This window comes from Abrus precatorius, unplaced genomic scaffold (assembly GCF_003935025.1).
Source record: "Abrus precatorius isolate BTA unplaced genomic scaffold, Abrus_2018 Scaffold8, whole genome shotgun sequence".
Classification (NCBI taxonomy): domain Eukaryota; kingdom Viridiplantae; phylum Streptophyta; class Magnoliopsida; order Fabales; family Fabaceae; genus Abrus; species Abrus precatorius.
Window position 1 is genome coordinate 22,468,930 of NW_020874428.1, and position 20,166 is coordinate 22,489,095.

The 20,166-nt window shown below is 32.5% G+C and overlaps 3 protein-coding genes across 12 annotated transcripts; 2 read left to right on the forward strand and 1 right to left on the reverse strand.

Moving 5' to 3' along the window:
• The first annotated feature begins 6,501 nt into the window (after positions 1–6,501).
• Positions 6,502–9,837, forward strand: LOC113874459 (transmembrane 9 superfamily member 2-like). The gene is made up of 7 exons (XM_027512682.1): positions 6,502–6,653; positions 7,464–7,504; positions 7,600–8,185; positions 8,276–8,413; positions 8,506–8,662; positions 9,006–9,490; positions 9,618–9,837. Exons 1-7 carry the CDS (start codon positions 6,502–6,504, stop codon positions 9,835–9,837), a joined length of 1,779 nt encoding a protein of 592 aa, XP_027368483.1.
• A 541-nt stretch (positions 9,838–10,378) lies between these two features.
• Positions 10,379–17,419, reverse strand: LOC113846467 (pre-mRNA splicing factor SR-like 1). 10 transcript variants are annotated; one of them, XM_027474785.1, is made up of 6 exons: positions 16,461–16,748; positions 14,079–14,159; positions 13,451–13,522; positions 11,157–11,646; positions 11,048–11,072; positions 10,389–10,972 (listed from the first exon to the last, which is right to left on the reverse strand). In XM_027474785.1, exons 1-6 carry the CDS (start codon positions 16,746–16,748, stop codon positions 10,723–10,725), a joined length of 1,206 nt encoding a protein of 401 aa, XP_027330586.1. In that variant the 3' UTR covers positions 10,389–10,722. The 10 variants fall into 10 exon arrangements, 9 of the variants coding, with proteins under 9 accessions (XP_027330589.1, XP_027330586.1, XP_027330588.1 ...); XM_027474787.1 differs by adding exons at positions 13,133–13,219; positions 16,952–17,419 and having other exon boundaries at positions 10,392–11,646; positions 16,461–16,835; XM_027474782.1 differs by adding exons at positions 16,952–17,024; positions 17,138–17,381 and having other exon boundaries at positions 10,479–11,646; positions 16,461–16,835.
• Positions 17,420–18,750: 1,331 nt separating this feature from the next.
• On the forward strand, positions 18,751–19,749 carry LOC113848218 (protein OPI10 homolog). The gene is made up of 2 exons (XM_027477628.1): positions 18,751–19,011; positions 19,086–19,749. Exons 1-2 carry the CDS (start codon positions 18,909–18,911, stop codon positions 19,550–19,552), a joined length of 570 nt encoding a protein of 189 aa, XP_027333429.1. The 5' UTR covers positions 18,751–18,908; the 3' UTR covers positions 19,553–19,749.
• Positions 19,750–20,166: the final 417 nt, after the last annotated feature.

Consider the following 20,166-nt stretch of genomic DNA (forward strand, 5'->3'; position numbering starts at 1 on the left):
AGATAACCATCCTCATTCATGTATTACATACATAAATGTTAGTGTTTTTTTATAAAAATGAAATAAAATAAAACTCATTGATGCTTGCTTTCATAGTTTATACAGAATATGTTACAATGTAATGATAAAAAGACCTGGGTTGCAGTATAAAAAGCTCCACTCATTATGACTACTCCTAAACTTGAAGGTGTTAGGAGTTTCAACAGGAATGAACAGAGCATTTCACATCGTACACCATATTGTTTATAAAAGCTTCCAAATTCATATCCCTGGCATGCAAATGAAACCTAAACTTAAATTTTCCATTATATTCCTTCTACATTAAATTTATACATCTTTATTTTTTACTTGAATAATTAAAGATTTATGACATGACTCAGATAAAAAAAAGGTTTTAAAGTTAAAAAGTTGAACAATTTTATAGGATGTGAAGTTAAAGTTTTATAGAGAATAAATATATTTTTTTAACTTTAGATAAAAGTATAAAATTTTGATTGGAAAGTTTTGAATAAAAAAGAATATTACGTGGTTTAATTAGCTCAATTGATAGTGATTTTGAACAAAGATGAAAACTTGAGAATTTTGAAAAAGAGAAATCAATGGAAATTTTATTTTAAATATTAAATGTTAAATTTAAATAAATAAAAATTTAGAATCCAAAGAATTAAATATAACTAAACATATAAAATCTATTTTTTATAATTCCCTCACTCTACGTATACATATGCAACATATCTAGTGAAATGACAATTTTTTTTATGAGAACGAGAAATTTAATCATTAAATCACATTATAAATAATCAGATTTATATATTTGTAGGATTCAGATTTATGTCTCTTATTTTTGTATAAAAAACTTCTTTATATATATAAAGTTTGGGGGCCATGGTGGTATTTTTAACTAGAGTTGAAACTGTTCGAGCCTTTGAGGTGTGCGCTGCTAAAATTGGTGTGTCACTGGGCACTGATGAGTAACTCTAAAGCCGTTCTGTGAACACAGTCACAGACATAACTGCTGAGTGGTTTAAAACTCCTTAAATTGCTGTTTGATAGTAATAACAACAGTAAGTGACAGTGCCCACCAAATAAGCAACCTTTTGCTTGGAATAAAAAATAGATGCTGAGGTTAAATAACAAAATCATACAAAATTTGTCTTTATAATGGAAATGTATAAAATATCATATGTATGTGGCCAATGGCACCCACTAATTAGCCAAGACTCATAACAACAAATGAATGATTAGTAAATTTAATTATGAACTTGAGTAAACATTTTCCAAAATCAGCACAAATAATTTAAGGAACCATGAAAATAAATCTTCAGGCATTTTGTCCTTTCCAGTGTTGACTGACTCATCCAAAACACATATGAGAATCTTTGAAGGGGTGATATGTGGTATCCTAGTTCTTTTCAAGCCTTGATGCGTGCATTATTTGAGCAAACACGATCCTAAAAACCGCTTCTATGTTTGATTTGAAACCATACCTATACCTTATTTTTAGCTCTTCAGTCATTATCATGAAACATCCAAAAGACTGTGTTTGATGTCACAAATCACAATTGGCTACCATGAGAGACAGTTCCTAAAATATCATGAGATGTTCATTATAGGGAAACATATATAATCTAACATACGATTTATTTATTATCAAGGAAAAAATAATTTATATCAAACAACTTTATCAGTAAGGCTTAGGGATGTAAATTTGATATTTAAATCATGGAGAAGGCAATATTGTAGAAGAAGCAGATGGTAATTGAGTTGGTTATGAGTAGGACGTATACTTAGAGGATAGGCCAAATCTCTTACAAAAATTGAGTGAATCATGGCGTATAATTTAGCTCTTAACTAATGAACTATTGTTTACATATTCTTTTTTGTTTATTTTCACAGTTTTTCTGTATTAAATTGGATTTGACGTACACTCAAGAAAACCATCTCTTACGATACCAATTTTTTTAAGACTTTATTAGCAAGTTTAATTTAGAGAAGAAGGGGAAAAAAACGGGGACATTTAAGAATTTTTTTTAGAATTTTAAAATAATAAATAACTTTAAATTGTTCTTTTTTATTTTTTTTTATTTTAGAAATTTTTTAGCATTTAAACGAGAAGAGTTTAACTTTTTCTCTCCTTTTCTTTCCATTCTCTTACTTTTTAAATTAATTTTTCATTCTTTTTTTCTTCTAAATTCTCAAATAATACAAAATACTAAAAAAAGTATTGAGATGTTTATTTATATATTTTCATATTGATAAAATAGATTGAATTTATCTAAAGTGAAAGAATGTATAAAATGAGAGTATTATCTTATCCATCTTTAATTCAAATTAAACTATTTTATAAATATAACAGACTTAAAGTTAATGATAAATAAACTCTTATGTTTTTATTTTATTTCAGAGAATTCAAATCTGAATAAAATAGAGAAATTTTAACTTAGTTCATGGTATTATCTATTTATCTTGTAGAAGAAATATTCATTAGTATACTATTTTGAATACTATATTTTTATTTTATTAATGTATTAGAATTATCATATATAAAACATGTCTTTCGAATAATAGTTACATCAAGCATCATAGGTAAATCTAATGGATGTTGGCGTAGAAATTAAATTAACAAACGAATGATTAAAACAAAAAGAAAAGTGCTATATCTGGATGAAGTAAATACATATTTGGGATTTATTTATTTTTAATAGACTAGTCTAAAACTCTATCTTTATAAATATTTTTTAAGACAAACGACTACTTTTAAACACAATTTTGTTTCACACAAAAATTCCATTTTTAATAAAACATTCGACTTGAACCCACTACCTGACTCACCTATAAATTCTATTTAAGAAAAATCAATCCTTTTCAATAAAAAAATAATATATATATATATATATATATGTGATAAATCAAATTTTTTAATCAAATTGAACCAAATATAACGAATCAAAATTAGAAAGCTTTTACGATAAATAGTACCCTCGTAGAACCATAAATGTTGTTCATTCTCTTGACCATTCTTCTATTATAAATAATGAAAATAAAAATTATTCTACAGAATTCTCATTATTTTGACATCAACATTTAATAATTTCTTTCAATTTTTTTGAACTTCGAAAAATGTAAAAATTTTATCTTTTACAAGAAACCAAAATTAGGATTTTATATTGCTAAAAATATAAATAATTTTCTTATTTTATTTTCTTCATCAATCTTATCACTAAATTACCTTAACTTATATTTGCATTAATATTCACCTAAATTATTTTTTGGCTAATTTTACATTCCTTTTTCAAGGCATCTAAATATAATTTCAAAATTGAAATAAAAATATCTTAAACAATAGTTAAATTCAAGACAAAAGAGAAATATATTTTTTTACATTTTAAATTTTGTAAATAATCATGAAACTTTTTAAAATTAAAAAATTAGCATACCCACGTGCTGTGCGAGCTAAGTACCTAGTTTACACCTATTTACGGAAAGTGTATTATAAAGAAATATGTTTTAATGAACATACAGGTAGAAGATACGTTAATAACATTAATATCTTGAGTCAAAAATGAGTTTTATCAACATCAACTATTTTATAACTTGTAAAATGAAATATTTTCAACAAGTTTTTATTATATTTATTATAAATTTCAGGTTTATTTATGTTAAGAAACTTATGCCTAACTTATTGTTAAAAGTTAAAAGGAATAAACTTTGAGATAGTCCAAATTTGAAGAGACTCTAATATCTTTTTAAAATTTTGTACTTAATTCACTCTTAAAAGTTAACTCATAGAAAGAGTATCATTTTATCCCTTTATAAGGAATATTTTGGCTCTATTCCTAATCAATATAAAACATCTTAACGATTTGCTCACTTAAAAAAAAATCAACTTAAACCAGTTTAAATTTAGTTTGAATTAGATTGGATTTGAATTTATAAATAGGTTGATGAGATTAGATGACTTTTCTACTCAAAAATCAATCAAATATGATCTATGATGACAGAGATAAAGACGAAATTTATCAGGAGCGCGTGGTAATGGTGTTATTATTTAGTGATGTTTAAGGATGAATTATGGTGTTGACAAATAAAATGGATGAATTTAGATGCAATGTGTAATGTGAAGGCTTATATCCAGGGCCACGAAGTTGAGGGAGGCAAAGTTCTAGGCAATGGTGGTTTCTAAATTCTAATGCATGCAAGCTATGAATCTAATAATCTATAATCACAAAGTGGTAGCTTTGACAATGGTGTCTTGAGGGCAATAGAGGTTTTGTGGTTTTAGTTGGGGATTTAACAAAAATAGATTTAGCTTGTAGTTGTATCAATGGACAGAGTAATGTGTATATCTTTATGATTCAGGTTTGTATTTTGAAAATGGTGTTATAACCATAGTAAGTTTATAAAATTTGGGTAGCTTGAGGGTTTATCACTTGATGTTTCACGATTATGGTAATTGAAGAAAATATGTATAGGTGGTGTAGAGTTTCTGATTGGTGTGTTGATGATGGACAAGTCTCAAATTAAATATGCTTTTTTTTTCAATATAACAATTTTTCATTTTAATCTCTCTGAATGTGGCGTTTTTTTTTTCTTATTCTATTTATTTTCGGTGTAATGTTTACATCGGCCATTACATTCATGTAAAATGCTTACCTTCCATGCAGAACTCTCTGTAAGCAAATAAAGAAAACTTCTGACAAAAATGTAGTAGGATACGCAAAAGAAAAGTTTAAAAATGGCAGATAACCACTCTATAGTTGAGCATTAAAAAAGATTTTTAAACTATAAAAAAATGGAAATGGAGATTGATTGAAAGAAAGAATGAGCATATAAAATAAATAATTTTTTAAAGTTATTTTGTATAGGAGAAATATGAAAGAAAATTTTAAAAAATGATATTTTCTCATAAAGATATTTATTCCTCTAACTAAAAAAATTATTTTTAACTAAATGTAAAAAATATAGTTTTTACAAATAACCATATAAAAGGAAAAAATATTATTTCTTCCCTTCTATCCCATGTTCTTATATATCGTAGAGAAAAAAAAAAAACTTAATGTGAATCTCACATGATTTTTTTCTTTCTTATATATTTCTTGAATATTCTAAAAAATAAAAAAATACATTTAAAAATGTATTTTCTTTCATAACTACTTCTCTCTTGGCAATACGAGCTAAACCCAACAATGAATTTTTTTAATCTTTGTACATTCTTTTTCAATTCTCCTAATTTTCCATCACTTGTTTTGCTTAATTAATTTTGGGAAATTAATTTAAATATGGGAGAAGGGGCCAGGAAATTGAACCTAGTTGATCCATTTCCACAGACATAGAAAAGAGCAGTTCTATGTCCAACAAAGATTCAAGAAAAGAGAATTATATTATATTATATTATTTTTCAGTGGTGATCGGAGGTTATAGACGTGCAGTTTAGTGGACAACCTTCAACTCAAAATGTCAACTATACATTCTTTTTCATTGTTTCTAGGATGAGAAACACACAAGTATAAAACTTTCATAGTTTTATCAACTTTCTACATAAAAGGTGTACTAGCTAGTATTTTTCTATTTATAGATTGAATCCTTTTTTTATTTTTAATATGAGTTTGATTTTAATGCGTCGGCAATGTGAAAATATTTTTTTACATTATCGTTTAATAAATTAAATATTATATGAAATTAGTTTTATCAAATAATGTGGAATGCATCATTAAATAACATGGTATTTAAATTAAATATATGATTCCGGCCGGTGTGAATTGTGAAATATACTCTCCCTCAATTCAAAATCCAGTATCAATGTAATATTACCTAACTCCACTCATTCACAAAGCCAGAGTGCCAAACTTTTCATTTTGAAGAAAGTGGTCACATTAAGCTTTTGAATGGAAGGGTATTATTACACTACTCATATTTTCTTTAGATATAAGTTGTTAAACATTGACTCTCTGTTGATTATACTAGATAAATTAATCTTCAAATGTTTATTCATGAAAATAACAGTTAATAAAATAAGTTTAACAATTTAAGAAACAAGTCATAAGGGGGTAACAATTGATATTTGACCGTTTGTTATGCGTACTACAAGGTAAAGAACAAGTGGTGAATTGTGATTATAACCACAAGAAAAATGACCTTGTCTCTGTGAAATAACATGAGTGGACGGATATACATATGTTGTCGAAACCTAAGAGTGGAGGCATGATGTCATTGTGCCATTTGTTCATGTTAGGCACGTACTTGTAATCATTCCCTATTCACGAAGATGATTCATTTTCAACATCTTAGAAAACAACCATCATCCCTTATATACCATGTAACAAGTGCGTGCAAATTCAAATCTTCTCAACTCTTTATTTTTTCTTTTGGTTGAAGGAAGTAGCGTGGAAATTCCTTCTTCTTCTTATTCTAATTCTCTCCCACTCTTTCATGCACTTATTTGGCATTGGCATTGCATTATAGAGTTTTCCTTTGCTTCTCTTTCAATCTGTGTATGTGTGTATGGGAAAGTCAACGGCATGTTTGGTTGGTGCAATTGTGATCCTGTGGTGTTGCATAAGCCATGTCACATCTGATGCATCAGATCATCGTTACAAGAAAGGAGATTTCGTCCCCTTTTATGCCAACAAGGTGGGACCCTTTCACAATCCCAGGTCAGATTTTCAATCTCTGTCACTCCCACTTTCACCAATTCCCAATGATCCTGAAAAGATATTAAAAAAAATGTTGGGTTGGTTGTGTTACCTGGGGTGACCATTTTAAGAATGAGATTTGCTCTGGGATTTGGGTTCTTTTATTGCCAAGTGTTGTTTCGATTTGTATGTAATGAAGATCAAATGACCTCTTCATCATATGATGTGGATTTGGAACCTGTGAAAAAACGTTGGTACCTGAGGAAGGAATGGATCATTGAATCATGTTTTTCTTTTAATAGTGAAAGCTAGTTGTTTGAGTGATGATTGAATGAATTCTTCAAGGTGGATGAAGAGGAAATGAATGTAACTTAGAAACTATGATACTAGTCATGAATACTTTCAATTTCATTGTAGAAACTCAAAATTGGAGATATTAGTTTTCTTTGTTTCAACGTCAACTTCAGAAATTGTAGGCAGTGTTCAATGGAAATTTAGAGAAGCCAAGTGATTACGCTGGCAGAGTTGACCTTTAAATTGTCTTAATAAAGACTTGTCTTGGCAATCAAGTAAAGTTCTGATGTATAGCTCTGGATTTCTAATGTTCTAATCAAGTTATGATTTTTCTGACCAAGAAAAACAGTGCAAATTTTTCTTTCCGCTGAAGGACTACTAAATTCATGGATTTTATTCCCTAGGTATAAAAGTGAAAATTAAAATGGTCTAATGCATGTATTAATTTTTGAAGCCTAGTTATCATGAATTCTTCTTCACAATAGGTGACTTTGTTTGCTCTCTGTGCTTTCCCTGACATTATTTTTCATGCCACAGTGAGACATACCGATATTTTGATCTTCCTTTTTGCTCACCAGGTTAGTTTGCTTGTACCATTCCTTTTTTCCGTCCATTTCCTACTATTGTTATTGGTTTCCGCTATCCTTATAATTCCAAAATGTGTTCGTTGCAGCTAATGTGGAAGAAAAGAAAGAAGATCTTGGTGAAGTTTTGAATGGGGATAGATTAGTTGTTGCTCCTTACAAACTGGATTTCCAAATTGATAGAGAACCAAAGAGTTTTTGCAAGAAGAGGTTGACAAGAAAAGAGGTTGCTCAATTTCGACATGCTGTGTTGAAGGACTACTTTTATCAGATGTACTATGATGACTTGCCCATTTGGGGTTTCCTAGGAAAATTTGACAGTGAAGACAAAGATGATCCAACTGGGGCCACAGTCTATCTTTTTAAGCACATCCATTTTGAGATTCTATACAATAAGGATCGCATCATTGACGTTTTCATTCGAAATGATCCACATGCACTTGTGGACCTAACAACAGATAGAGAAATAGATGTGGACTTCACATATTCTGTCAAATGGACCGAAACAGATATTCCATTTGAAAAGAGGCTGGAGAAATACTCACAAACATCCTCACTGTCACATAACTTGGAAATCCATTGGTTTTCTATTATTAACTCATGTGTCACTGTTCTCCTCTTGACTGGATTCCTTGCCATAATTCTCATGCGTGTGCTTAAGAATGATTTTGTTAAGTAAGAATCATTCTCATTCATTTAGTCAATTTCAGCAGTGTCTACTCTCACGGATTTAATTTGAGGAATTTATTGTATCAAACGTGACAGGTTCACTCCTGATGAGGAAGCCGTTGATGACCAAGAAGAAAGTGGATGGAAGTATATCCATGGCGATGTGTTTAGGTACCCAAGATGCAAGTCTTTGTTTGCAGCAGCACTTGGAATAGGCACACAGCTATTTACACTGTGAGCGAGTTACCATCACAAGTAATTGTCTTTTAAAGCCTTGTATTGTTCAGCTATTTTTGGTGACCATGTATATATGCTCCTGCTTTCAGTGCAATCTTCATTTTTATGCTTGCCCTAGTTGGTGTTTTCTATCCATACAATAGAGGATCTCTCTTTACTGCACTGATTGTCATATATGCACTAACGTCTGGCATCGCGGGCTACTCTGCAGCTTCCTTCTATTACATGATTGAAGGGAAAGACTGGGTAATCACCACTCCTTATGCAGTATATATACCATTAGTGCATCACTCAAGACCTTGTTTTTTCTCAGTTCAGTGTTCACCTTAAGCATGTCATTGTCTCTGAACAACTACTTATATCAGCATATTATGTTGTTTGCTGGCTTTGAAACTTCATGACTTTTTACATGGATCAAACAGATTCTTGATTAGTTTTTTTTTTATTTACTAGTCAATATTCTGATTAGGCTGACATAATATTAAATTTAATGTCATAGTTTCTTCTTCCTGTTGTTGTCTTACCTTACTTAAAAGTTAAAACAAATGAAAGTACACTAATGAAGTTTTGGTTTGTGATTTGATGACAGGTGAAAATTTTGGTGTTGACTGGAAGTCTATTCTCTGGACCTTTGTTTTTGACATTCTGCTTTCTTAATACTGTTGCACTTGCCTATAACACAACTGCAGCACTTCCATCTGGAACAATAATGGTTATTTTCCTCATATGGACACTAGTAACATCACCTTTACTAGTACTGGGTGGGATAGCTGGTAAGAATGCCCAATCAGAGTTTCAGGCTCCTTGCCGCACCAATAAGTATCCTAGGGAGATCCCTCAACTACCTTGGTACCGTAGAACTCTTGCTCAAATGGCTATGGCAGGATTTTTGCCATTCAGTGCCATTTACATTGAACTCTACTACATATTTGCTAGTGTGTGGGGTCACCAAATTTACACCATATACAGTATTTTGTTTATTGTTTTCATCATTCTCTTGATTGTGACAGCTTTTGTCACTGTGGCATTGACATACTTTCAGCTTGCTACTGAGGATCATGAATGGTGGTGGAGGTATGTATGCTGTAACATCATGGTTCTCTTGTTATTTTCCTTGTTTATCAATTTGAATTTGGGGTACACTTTGACGTAATTCATGTTCCTCCATTCTCTAACTACTTTGTTTTTGGCATAATATTAGGTCTTTCCTTTGTGGTGGATCAACTGGTTTGTTCATATATGGGTACTGCATGTATTACTATCATGCAAGATCAGATATGTCTGGCTTCATGCAAACCTCTTTCTTTTTTGGCTACATGGCTTGCATTTGCTATGGTTTCTTTCTCATGCTTGGAACTGTGGGTTTCCGTGCTTCTTTGATATTTGTCCGTCACATTTATCGTTCTATCAAATGTGAATAATTGAAGCTTACTGGCAGCAACCCAAACGCTTCCTTTTTCCTTTGTTGTAGTGATACAGAAACTTTTCCTCTATTGTCCTCAGTTATTGTAGCAAATGATTTGCCAAAAAATAGTAGGGGAAAATTTGAAAGAGCTTTAAGTGCTTTACGCAAATGCCTTCAACCAGATTTCTATCAGTGCTTCACATAGTCTGACAGAACATGTATGACAAGAGTGTAACTGAAGATTCTTTTTCCTGGAAATATAGAAGCTTTTTGCATTTAGGTTTACAGCATCGTATTGTTTCACTTTAGGGGAGGTAAAATACCTGAGAAAGAAGGCAGAATGTTGCAAACTAACAAGATAGAGAAACTGTCAATTTTTCAGATTTCTTGGTTATTCTATTTGTTCGATATTTTGTAATAATGTTAATACTCAACCATTAACGCCTCACAAAATTATAATACATTCTAAATTTTCGCCATTAGTATTGAAGCTTTTCCATCAATGTTACCTAGACGGCAATATGTCCTACAGTAAGCATACTATAATGGGGTATCGGAGTATCTTATCAATCTTCCTCCTAACGGCATTGCAAAATGCAGACATTATCCTTAAATTATTGATTGTCCGAAACGCAATAAAATAGGTTCAACTATCAATGTAAGCACGGTAGTTCAGGACTTAACATAGAATGATCTTAAGTCTAAAATTACAAAGCATGAAAGTCAATGCACCAGGAATAAATTTTAGTATACATCATCTATATATGCTAATAAAGATAGCATTCACCAATCTAAACATCTGTCTATCAACAGACAAAGACAACATTAGGGCTAATCAAATATTTTTTTTCTCTTCCGCGAAGGTCATCCAACATCTGATACAAGCATTCTATGATATCTTTCAATACTTCCAAGTAGAACCGCCAAGTCTAATAACCTCTTCGCTTCCACTATCCCTTTTAGGAATTCTTTCCATGTTGGCATCTCCTTTATTATCCCCTAAATCACCATACATATCTTTAAGTTTAGCTAGATTACTGGATGCAGAAGTTTTCTTACTTCCATCTCTCTGTGGACTTGAACGGGATTCAATCCGTGCAGTACCAGCTTGCAGGCTTCGACTTCTGCTCCTGCTCCTACTTCTACTCCGACTCCTGCTCCTACTCCGATAGTGCCTACTACCATTGTCATAATCCCGGCTGCCTCCTCTCTCTGTGTACTTAGACCTCCTGTCATAATCATAACTCCGCTCTCTCTCTCTTTCCCGCTCCTTATCCCTCCTGATTCTATCCCTCTCCTGATCCCTATCCAGGTCACGATCCCTGTATCTTTCACGGTCCCGGTCCTTGTTCCGATCTCGGTCACGATATCTGTCTCTATCACGCTCCCTATCTCTGTCCCTAGCACGGTCTCGATCCCTATCCCTGTCCCTGGACCGTGATCTGTCTCGATCCCTGTCCCTGTCCCTGGACCGTGAACGATCGCGGTCTCTATCCCTGTCAGGATATTCACGGCTCTGGCTACGGCGACTACTTGGAGATCTTCTTATGTCATCACTGCCATTTCTTTCATGAGGACCAGGTAATGTACGGCGAATAGGTGAAGAATCCCTTGTGGAGGCACGATGTGGAGCCCTTTGACCAAAAGAGACTGAAAGAGCAGCTTTAACAGAAGGTGGCCTACGGGCAGTATCATCAGAACCGTGACGAGTGGATTCCCCTGTTGAACCAGAATGTGTAGAGGGGAGCTTCAACTTTTCAAGATTAGTGACAACCTGTCGAATTACAGGAACAGGAATGCGAGGAAACAATGTGTCGAAGTAATACTGCAACAGCAGAAGAAACTCACTTAATTTATAGTTAAATAATCTGGAATCAAAGGGGTAAAATAAAATTTAGGAACTGCAATATTTAAGTCTGTCGACTAAGACATATTGTGCCGCATGCACAACATTCCCAAAATCATATTACATCAATAAATACACTAACAAAAATGACAACCACCATGAAGTGATAATAAACTCTTAACCAAAGAAGCAGCAAACATTGATATAAATACTAGCTATTCATGAAAAAAAAAAAAACAAAAGAATAGGAAGAACAAGATTATTTTGTATGTTTATGTGCTTCTCTCCAGAATCCATCCATGCATTAAAATTAATCAGATATTTCAGTTCTTGTACTTGTTCCTTCTTCATTTGAACCAAAAGTATCCATAAGTTTGAACCAATCATTCAAATTTCAATCCTTGAGATACCTTATAAGACATCAAATTTCTGGTGCACGGGAGGTCTAGTAACTCCCCACCCTAGAAAACTCAGTCATTCGGGTAAAAAGGGTTTTGTACATTTACATTCCCCTCAACAAAAGCCATCATAAGCACCTGTATCTATCTTTAATAAATCCTAGGTACTGCTTCACAATTTACAATGCCACGTATTAAAAAAGTGAATAATAAGCATTACAATACACCCTTGCAATCAGAAAAGCAAAAAAACGGATAATTTTTTATCGTTACCAATAACATTTCTAGCAGCATAGCTAATTGACACAAGAAATCATCAAATCACTACATTCAGTCTACCCAAAGAAAAAAAATGAGGTTCAAGCCCCTGTTTGAGAGAATGTTTATGTGAGTTTCGGTCAAGCTTGAACGTTGGATGTCATATAATTCAAGTAAATATTAAATTTACATCATATAGAAATTCATCAGCAGAAAATCAAAATGAAAATGACAATAAGAAATAAAACAAGTTTGTGATCCAACAAGCCCTTACACAGAAACTCTAAGACAAAATCTCATTTGCACCTCAGAACAAGAAAGATATCAGCAAATCATAATAGAATCAAAACTTGATGATTCTTGACACTGAATCTCCGAAGTTTCACTTTTTAAGGATGGCAGGTGAGTACCAAGTATTAAGAATTAGGTTACAACGATTGAAGACACGGTGTCAAATAGGAAAAAAATTATCTGAATAAATCCTTCTCCGTGGCTTCAAAGAAATTACGCGTTAAAAGGGATAACACTAAAAGACTCGAAGATAAATAGAACAAACTAATCTGAAATTCTAAATTGATAACATGCATGTCTAGAGGTTACCATTCTACACTAAAGCAACTACATGAAAAATACTCAATTTTTTTTTGCTGGAAGCCTCATTGTAAGGCTTTAGAAATGAGAAAACAACCTTCATGAGCATGCAATCAAAAAGAAATGAAAGAGAAAAAAAGGAAGATTCTTTTGAACTAGTTCTTATCAGCAATTACTGGTAGGTATAGAAGTTTTATGTCCAAAGATACTGAAAGCACCTCATACTGTTACTCCAAATTATGGGACGATGAGGAACATATCTGCATTGCAATCTTGTGATGCATCTGGATTCTGGTAGGAGAGCTCTGAAGAGAGAATTCTCAGTTTAAATAGTCAATACTTGAGTCATTTTTTTCCCTTGCCATTGTGTGGCATACATTTTAAAATCTTTAAATCAAAGTGTCATAATTTGCCAATTATCAAGTAAATGCATTTCATTGTCTACAAGCAAAATGAAAGCATGAGTCCAAAGAGATTAAACCAGGAAGCATGCTCTTATGTAAAATATAGCCTGAAAAGATTTAATGATAACAAACCTGTCCAAGGAGCAAATCACGGACATATACACCCATTGTAGTCATTCGACCATTAGATCCAGGAGAAAATTCCTGAAATACAGTATCATAATTTAAAATGAATAAAATTTTACATATTGCTTACAGCCACAGTAGCACTTTGAATGATATCCCAAGAAAGGAGATAATACAAGACAACTGAATCCCAAACAAGTATCTATCTTCCAAAGAAAAGGAAGACATGGACACAAAATATACCAAATTACCCAGGATAGATTCATTTGAAAAATATCATATGAGAAAACCTTGTGCACAAAACATTTCACAGGACATGCTATTAGCAATGCTCCATATAAGCAATGATATAATCAGTGGTTAGACAAATGCAAAATTGAATATTACAGAAAAAAAAATTATATCCAGGCTCCAGCACTTTAATCAAAACCTCTTGCAGATAAATCCCATGCAAGGCATGGGGAAAGTACACACAAATGGAAGAAGGCAATAATCTATTAATTTTAAGTAAAATCTATGGAAAAAATAAACTATTAGAATACAGTAAGACAAAGATTGGTAATCCAAGAAACTAATAAATGTCAATGCATTACAGACTTCCAATGCCATAAAGATCATAACCATGTCATCATACCTCGTCATCTTTCACATAAGGCTCAAACCAGTTCCATAGAGTCTTCGAATCAGCCACATATCTCAGATAGAGAAATCCAATCTGCAAACAATAAAAGAAATCAACACAAAGGGAAAACAAGATGCAAGTACAGTCCTGACAAATTATCTATTTGTCCACACAGAACACAGGAAATCTATTTTGATGCCCCAGAGAATCAAATTATTATTAAGAGTAAAAGTGATTTCATATGTTCACTTTCCCTTTCAACTCCCAAAACAAAGCAGTTTTTACAGTTTAAGGGTAAAAAAGACTTTTTGTCTTTTAAAAATAAACTGACTTTCCCATTTTGCCCTTGCTAGAGTAAAAATGTTGCCTTTTCCTTTCTACCCAAAATAAAGCAGTTTTTAGGTTTTTTTTAAGAGTAAAAAGGACTTTATCTTTTAAAAATAAACTGACTTCCCCTTTATGCCCTTAAAATACTCTATTTTTTAAGAGTAAAATGTCTCTTTCCCAATTTTTATAATACATCACCTAACTCATTTTCCTTATCCTTTTCTCTTATTCTAAGCTCTCTTCTCTCATCTATATCTGTGTCTTTGTTTTTAGTGAGCATGTATCTGTCTCATATTTTGAGGATGACTCATTTCCCTCGTGTCTTTCATTTGCTTCCCTCATTTTCATACTTATATTATTTCATATGCATACATACAATTTTGTAAGATCTTCCGATCCATATTATGATCCTATGAGTTACGATCTTTGACCCCCTTTCCGATCCTACATAAGATCGTATTTTGACTACCATGTTCAGCATGATATAGAAACAGTTTCAGTCATACTAACAACTAAAACGGATAGCCTATCAATATACAGAAATGACCATTTCAATATCTATGAAGAAAAAATACAAGGTAAAGATCCACACTTAGAAATGAGATTGCCAAGTTCAAAATCACACACTACTTAGTAGTTAATTCTAACACTCCATAAACCATTGGACAACTACTAGACTCTAGACCCCATGTAAACCTTTTTCGGTAAATAACTCCCAACACAGATTGGTCCCCTCACACTAGGTACATAACATCACTATCCTTTCAAATACCTCCATTAAAAGATATAATGTAAAAAAGAAACCTCTGGCTGTGCTCTCAGCCTCTCACACCACAACGCCCTAAAAAATTAATTGAAAATAACAGCAAACCTCAACCCAAACATTGTGTCAGCTAAGAGAATCAAATTCTCCAGTAAGTGCAGTGCTCTTCTCTCAACACTTGTTCACTCAAGTATCTATTTCACAACCATATTCTTCTTTATTAGATCCCACTATTTCATTCTCTTCATATATGCTGTGGATTTCCTTAAACTTTTGAACAGGAACATCAGCATTTCTATGTTGTAAATACCCACCCCATCTTGATAAACTCAGAACCGTTGCCTAAATTGATGCTACTACTGCACAGGAAGATATGTCTCCTTAACTGTATGCTTGTTTCACAGACTGCAAAACATTAAAACAGAAAAATGGAAATTCTACATTGGGGGAAAAACATCAAACCAACCTGACAAACTCAATCTGGCAGGTTGAGGCCTAAGAGCATTGTTTAATCACACGTAAGTATGTAACTAAACGTATATTCTATATCATCCACATTCTCCTCCATTCCATTACACCATCCATTTGACCCAAGATTTTAACACCTGCCCTTGCTAAACCAGCATTAACCATGTTCAATATGAGCATTGACTACACATTGTGCATGTCAAGTGATACTAATCTGACCACGTATGGATTACATTCTTACCCCATGCTTGGCAAGGTTAATATGTACATAAAGAGAGAACAATATAAAAAATAAGAACTACAATTACAGATGATAAGGTGCTAAAATCTATTAGAATGGTGGTCCAATATTTCCATATATACTAGAGAGAAAGTGAAAAAATTCAAAAAAGCCATCGTTTAGAAAAGTTAAGATTTCAGAATGCTAGAAAACAAAATAGTAAGTTCATGTGAGACCAATCAGAAGATTAATCAATGACACATAATTAAATGATAAATATAATTCATGATTGACATTTGACCAATATTGTCAAGATTGAGATACCACAGAGAATTGAGAGGGCATGTCACAAGCACACAGAGAGAGAAAGATCGTAAATGTGACCAAATTGTCTCACGCATTTATCTTCTCTTGAAACACAAGATGGCTAACTATCAACGTAAGCATACATCATCAGTTCCAAAATTTGATTAGAAACGGTCATAAAAATATCCACAAACCAACAAATATTACATATACGAACACACTTACCATAACGAATACAGAATGTTTTCACCACTTAAAACATAAAAAAATCAGGAAAGTCCCATATACATTGTCATGCACATGGACATACCGCTCTTATGTAAGGAGAATCCGGGTGTTTTAACAGCCCATGCATTTGTTTGACGGTGAGCTTCATAGTAAAGAACTTGTAAAGCAGACAGAAAGCAGTCGAAGGGCCACGACAATTGCCCGTCATCCACGGTTCCACATGATCGACTTGATTGTAGATCTCATCAATAACTTCGTGATATGTTTTTAAACGATAGAGCTCCTTGAAGTAATCAGAAGACAGAATATTCATACAAAGGACTTTCTCTAGCAAAGAATCAATTGGCCTACCACAAGTCTGTATCTCCATGACGGGTCACAATGTATACTATTGCTCCCACAGTTGGAATTTCAAAATGTCAACTCCTAGCACGGATATGAAGTCACAATCCCATTCCTACAGCAAAGGACAGAACAAAACAGTGAAAATTCAAAACAACAAGAATTATAATTATAATATATAACAGAGAGAATAGCATAATGAAGCAAGAAGCAAACAAATGAAAAGCTTACAGTTTCATTTCAAGCACAAGCAGACCCGACTTGTTTTTCAATTTCAAAGAGAAGGCTAATTTGACACAAAAATCTTAAAGCAAAGGTACCCGCATTAGAGGATTATTTATTTATTTATATATTTTGAAATTAAATTTTCACGAATTACATTAAAATAGATCCGCTAAGGAGAAGAAAATTAGGTACCTGCGTGAACGAGTTAGTGTGATAAATTTACAAATGAAAGCGGTTAAAAGAAATGGCAGAAGCGCGCCAAGAAGGAAATAAAGAGAAATCGAAATTGAGATTAGGGATTTGGAAAGAAAGGGGGCGATGAAGAGGGAAAGGTAAGGAAGAAAGGAGTTGCAGAAAAGATACCAATTGGTAGGGCTGTGAATGAAGAAGGTTGAAACGCGGTGAAGAACCCTAGCTTCCGAGGCTCAATATGTTTGCCAATCTTGGAACGCGACTTCAACTTGTAACGCAGACAAACGAAACGGTGCCTCACACTTTCCTTTATGTTACAAGCAACCCCACTCGGATCGGACCGGCCGGACCGGACCGGACCGGCTCAAACACGAAAACAATTATCATGATAACAATACTTAAATTATATTCTTAATCTCAACCGTCAATACTTTTTTATAAATTTAGAGAATATTTGAAATTTTTATATAAATACTTGTCCTAATAAAATTTTTAATATATTTATTAAAATCATTAAAACATTCTTTTATTTTTTGAATATTTATGATAACTAAATTTAACCAAAAAATTAAAATTAAATAAATTATAATTATATTTATAGATACTTAAAAATGCATGTAACTCTAATACTACCAATAATAATCAAAAGATAAAATAAAGCCAGGTCGTGAAAAAAGTAACGATAACGAAGCAGTTTAAAGAGTATATGTTGAATGTGGAGATGGGAGAAAAAGAAAGTTATGCTTAGAAATTAGAATTAGAAAAGCAGAACTTACGAAGCAAAAGAAAAAAAAATGAAAAAATAAGAGAGAAAATAAAAAATTTAATAGTGATTAGAAGAATATAGACTCATAATGACACTTTTTTTTTTTTATATATGTGAGAAAAAATTTAAATCCTAAAATATAAGATTTTGAGAAGAATTATAAAAATATAAAAATTTGCAAAAAATCAGTACTTTAAAAAATTATAATTTTTTGAAAATGACAATTTTTAGTAATTTATAACTTTTTAAGAAATTATCACATACTATTGTTAGCATTTTATTTTATTTTTTAATTTTTAACTACTTTATCTTTAAATATTTGCACTAATACTAAAAATTACTAATGATGATTTTTGAGTTTTATTTTTTTATTTTTTTCAAAAATTATATTTTAATATATTATTTTAAAATATTATATAAAATTAATAATGATGTCTTGAATTTTAATTGTTTAACTATCTTTTAACACTGATTACTTAATAATAAAAATTTAAATTATTTATTTTAAAAGATTAAATTTATATTCATCATTTTTAAGATTAAATTCATATTTTGATATAAAAATTAATGATTTTTTTAATATGTATTTGGGAATGTTAAAAATTAACAGATAATAAATTTTATTATAAGTTTTATTAATCTCAGGTCTAAAAATTAAGAAATAAATAATTAATGATGATAAATATTTATTAAAAACATTTATTATATTTTATAATTTTAATATAATAATTGTGTGTTTTTTTTATAAAAAACTTATAGAAAGATTAAAAAAACTCTTTTTTATATACCGGAAATAAAAATGATCTTCGTTATATAGAAGTGAAAAGACGCTTCTGTGCCCAGGTATATCCAGAATGTTCTAAGCAAAGCACGAGGCTTCTCTCTTTCTTTGCTCCTTTCTTTACCTTTGAAGCAGTGCAGAAGCAGAACACTCAAACCACTGCATCTGAAGAATCTGCATCATTCAAATATTGTGAGCCCACGCAGAAGAAAGAGATTCTCAACATGTTCGGAGTAGTTTTTCCAAACCGAAGCTTCCCTATGGACATTTCAACCTTCTCCCAAATCGACACCTTCCACTGGGTTCTCGACATGAACACTTTCGTAGGTACACATATTCACATATTCTACTCATCCGGCGCAAGTTAGCCTACAATTGTCTTAACTTTCTAACCTGCGCAGGTGAGGCGTACGATCAGGTTCGCGAGCTCTGCATCTTCCTCCTCAACAGCTTCACCCTTCCGCCGGAGAAGGCTCTCGCCGTCTACATCCAGTCGCCGGGATCGCCCTTCGTCTTCTGCGGCGCCGTCACGGTGACGCGTCCCTCCGCCGTTCTCACCCTGGCGTGGCCGGAGCCTGGCGCTGACGGGCAGCTGCAGCTGACGGCGGACGCGCAGCCGCTATCGGCGAAGATCGGGGTGTCGGTGGAGGATCTGGCGTCGCTGCCGTCGCTGGACGTAGCGGCGGAGAAGCGAATCGAAGGGTTAGCGATGAAGGTTGGGGAGAACCTTTTCAATTTCATGCAATCGTTTTGTGGCGTCGATGGGTCCAAGTTGATTGTTCCCATGGATATTTTGGATCGGTGGTTCAAGAAGTTTCAGGAACGGGCAAAGCGTGACCCTGAATACTTGAAGGGTTTTGCTTTGTAAGTCATAAACTGAAGATGAATTGTTTCTTCTTCTTTTTTTTTGTTTATTTAATTTAAAATTTGTCGCTTTTTCTTAAATGGTGTAAAATTAATATTATAGAGAATAGAAATTAGGGCTCAGCTTGTGTTGTTGTTCTAATTTAAAAATTTAAACCGATTCAATTCAAATTGGAGAGGTGACTATAACAATGGTGTTGCGTTGATGATGATGATGGGTAATGTGAAGCTTAATACATGTTAATGCCACAAAATCATGTTCTGGCTTTTTCTTAGAATAAAAAGCAATCAGGTTTTGAGAGTAATAGGTGCTATTGTTGGATTCCTCATGATAGGTGCTAGTTCTTGCCTAGCGTGTTGTTTTGAAAGCTTCTTGATTTCATTGGTGAAAGCAGAAACATGAGTATGGTGATTCAGGTTAAAGAATTGGTTGAATCGAGCAAATGTTGGGGTAGTTGTTGACGCTATGTTTAATCTATTTTAACCAAATTTATATTTTAGTTTCGTGTGATAAAAATTTACCGAAGTATTTAATTCAATTGCTTATTCAAACGCATCTTTAGTTTAAATATGTATAATTAGTATTTGTGGGGAATTTGGTAGTGAATTATGCAAGAA